This window comes from Tigriopus californicus, chromosome 8 (genome assembly GCF_007210705.1).
Source record: "Tigriopus californicus strain San Diego chromosome 8, Tcal_SD_v2.1, whole genome shotgun sequence".
Classification (NCBI taxonomy): Eukaryota; Metazoa; Arthropoda; class Copepoda; order Harpacticoida; family Harpacticidae; genus Tigriopus; species Tigriopus californicus.
The window spans coordinates 2,580,758-2,584,613 of NC_081447.1; the positions used below are offsets into that span (position 1 = coordinate 2,580,758).

Here is a 3,856-nt window from a genome sequence, read left to right on the forward strand (position 1 = left end):
TTTTTTTATCTTTATTGCGAGTTTCAATCTCATTGGATTATTATTTGACAGAGCAATTTCAAACGTATAAAATGAATAGGACTTGAGAGAGATGGGGTCGTATGGTTAAGCTTATGAAGAGCCAATTAGCCAGCCATCACATGGCTCGAAATCCATATCAGATTTGATCTGCCTCTAATTTAAAAGCTTTAGATTGGCGGTTGAAGTTTCTTGGAGAAAGGCAGAAGAAGACATTGATTTCAAATGAAGTCAAGTAGTTGTAAAATGCTAAGCTTTCAAAAGCAACTTATCAAAGGTACCTCGAAACCAAAGTTGATTCTCTGAACACTCCATTTATAGTCTTTGTCATCATTGGGTCCATGTGTTGGTGACTTTTTGGTCTTTCACAAGCCTTTCACTCACATTGAGAAAAAGAAACCTCTGTGAACTAATACTTTTAAGTGAAATCATTGCTTTTGAAAAGGTTGTTTTCCAATGAAATTCTAATTAAAGCATCTGAATTATGTGGTGAAATATCATCAGGGAAAATGCTAAGATTAACACAAGGTATAATTTGAACCCTGCTATTCGAGGTAAAGATATTTTTCTTGTATTAAGATATTTCAATGTCATGATATGTTGCATTTTCTTCCAAATTAGGCAACACTTAATCGCCATGAGTTTCACGGATTTGCGACCAAGATTTTCTTCTTAAAAGCCAAAACCATTTAGCTATCAAGCTTCGTCTTTGCATTTATGCTTTGACCATGACGAGGCATGCAAACAGGGCTTTGATGATGGTTAGAAACTATGTATCTGTCACAGTTGAGAAAGTCTGGATAAGTTGGCATCCTCAAGACATGCGGGTGTCTTTTAGGTCAGGCANAATTTGAACCCTGCTATTCGAGGTAAAGATATTTTTCTTGTATTAAGATATTTCAATGTCATGATATGTTGCATTTTCTTCCAAATTAGGCAACTAATACTTTTAAGTGAAATCATTGCTTTTGAAAAAGTTGTTTTCCAATGAAATTCTAATTAAAGCATCTGAATTATGTGGTGAAATATTATCAGGGAAAATGCTAAGATTAACACAAGGTATAATTTGAACCCTGCAAATCGAGCTAAAGATATTTTTCTTGTATTAAGATATTTCAATGTCATAATATGTTGCATTTTCTTCCAAATTAGGCAACACTTAATCGCCATGAGTTTCACGGATTTGCGACCAAGATTTTCTTCTTCAAAGCCAAAACCATTAAGCTATCAAGCTTCGTCTTTGCATTTATGCTTTGACCATGACGAGGCATGCAAACAGGGCTTTGATGATGGTTAGAAACTATGTATCTGTCGCAATTGAGAAAGTCTGGATAAGTTGGCATCCTCAAGACATGCGGGTGTCTTTTAGGTCAGGCAAGTTTTCGCAAGTTCTCTACAGATAGACAGCACGATGTTAGTTAAACTACCCAGTTGTTATCTGAAATCTCCGTGTCAAAAAAAAACAGCACAAAAATTTGCAGTTGGATCTAATCATAGGGCGGGGTTTCTCACGCGATTTGGAGTCGTCTACAAAAAGGTCGAAAGTTGGAAGTCCCTACTCACTCATCTAACGCTTGTTCGGCAACGTTTTTTTTACCTCCTTTGCCCCCCATTCGTTATGGTGAGGGTACCACAAAGCGCAGCCACATGACATTTTCAAATATTTTTTTCATTTTCCCAAGTCAAATTTCTGTTTGAAAAATATTGTTTTTAATAGATAATATGTAAGAGCTCATTAGAGAGATTTAATCAAGATAAATTATTTTTAAGTATTAGGTACTAAAAAGTAAAGGCGGAATACTCACACCATTTTTCCCTCTCTATTCCTGGCAATTAAGAAACATATTTCAATGAAGGATGTTTTCTTCTGTCCATCGAGAATATATTCCAATGAAATACCAACCCTTGCAAATTGTTCTGTGCAACATTCTAAAATTTTAGCGAGGCTCAATTTGCTGCTCAATTTGAATCATAAATGTACATCATTACACCTAATTTGTTTCAAGGCCATCTCTTTTCGACGAATCATTGTTATTACTATCATATACCGTAGATGTTCGTGCAATGTAGCCCTGCTTGTATACAACTATGAATTTATAACACGTGGCTTACTAAAAATAAGAATCTTCTAGCTTAACTTATTTCAAATTAATTATTGCTAAGAGTCACATTGTAAGAAAAATGCCACTCGGACTCTAACGCTCAACTTGCCCAAATATGGGTCTTTTAAGCAACAGCCGTGACCCCCAAACGCATTTTTAGGCTGAGTTGTTCTTTCGAGCTTTATAATTATTTGTTCAAGGATCAAATTACAACGCTACGTCATCAATCCTTGCCAATATTGTTCATCTAGCATAGCAGTTTTCAATTTTTTTAGGATTGCTCTTTGCTTTCTTTTCATCCTGCTCATTTAAACAATCGATGTTCTGAAAACCTATGATATTTTGCACAATCCCATTCTTGTGTTTTCGCTTTTTATTGTCTTCAGTGCTTTGACAACAAGATGGAAACCTCCAGCCCAAGAATGTGGTGATGACATGATTATTTTTCCAATTAAATATCCCATTGTGTACGGGTAGACAAGCATGACATAAGCAATGGATTGGAAGGTTATGCGGGGATCTGGCCCTTGAAACCAGACGTTTTCCAACAGCCCGAGCCAGCGCAAAAGTTGGTGCTTTCAGGATGTGTGGCTCTTCAATACGTTGGAAAATGCCTGACTTTCTAACTCTCCGGCAAAGTTTGACCTGAATTAAAACACGCTGAGCCAGATTCTTGCACCGGTCTTTTTGCAAAGCAATCAGGTAAGGCTTTGCCTGAACCGGTACTCGCGATTTTGCGAGTGTTTGGTTGTCTTTGGATGGCGGTGGGACCTCATTCTGCTTTTAGACTTCGACACTATGGGATATCCCGGTTTCAACTCCTTGCTTTGTCGGATTCTTATCGTTGCCGTTCCTCTCTTGCTCTGTACTTTGATAGAAGCCAAAGGAAATAAGTCTTCATCATCAAATAACGATGCAAAGCATCGCTCAGGAAGTCCGTTTCTACTTATGTCAATTTTCAAACCAGACGATCTAACATGAGTTCTTTGCAGGGTTATTCAGCTTGTTCAACATCGTTAGGTTCTCGGTAAGTGGTTTTAAGACGACGATCTTTTCTGACAAGTTGGGTATATTTAATCATGTTTTGAAATGACGCTGCATGAAAAAAAACAGGTGATGAAAATCTCCAATTAGAACAATCTTGACGAATTTCCCAAAATATTTTTGTTTGTTACCCCATGAATTACTTTTATTCAAGGGACATAAACTAAAGAATGGCTCTCTCAATGAAAGACCTCGAAAACTGGCATTGAGAAGATATCTAGTTTTAAGAATATCCATTTATTAAATGGTCATTACTTTCTAGGCATGAAATGTACAACAACAAAAATGTGCTTGAAGAATTTTTCTTTTAAGATCCGTTCTTGCCATACTCTTCAGTTTCAAGAAAAGAGCAAGGGCATGCACGTGTACCTGCTGCTCTCGTGAGCTCATGAAAGTGCAAGCATTTTTTTATAGACATCCTTTAGGGTACTGGGAATGGAATTCCCAACAGATTAAGAAAAACACCTATGAACCTCATTTAACGTCACATTCACAAAATATCTGTTCCGCCAATGAATAAGAGTTGGTGGATCTGGTCAGCCCTTGAATGTACGGTAATCAGGAATAATGATTAAAAACCTGTTCAAATCTGTTTAAAAGATGCTACCGAATCGATTCCTACAAATTCTAAGGGAATATTTCAGGGAAGTATTTTGAAAAATAAAATAACATGAGGAAGAAGATAGAAGGAC

At 36.7% G+C, this 3,856-nt stretch overlaps 1 protein-coding gene across 1 annotated transcript in view; it reads left to right on the forward strand.

Moving 5' to 3' along the window:
* The first annotated feature begins 2,900 nt into the window (after positions 1-2,900).
* LOC131885160 (uncharacterized) overlaps positions 2,901-3,856 on the forward strand; it is a 6,743-nt gene continuing 5,787 nt past the window's right edge. Inside the window, exons 1-2 of the mRNA XM_059233100.1 lie at positions 2,901-3,054; positions 3,113-3,147. Of these exons, the coding sequence (XP_059089083.1) occupies positions 2,919-3,054; positions 3,113-3,147 (171 nt within the window). The 5' untranslated portion in view covers positions 2,901-2,918. The remainder of the gene's footprint in view (positions 3,055-3,112; positions 3,148-3,856) is intronic.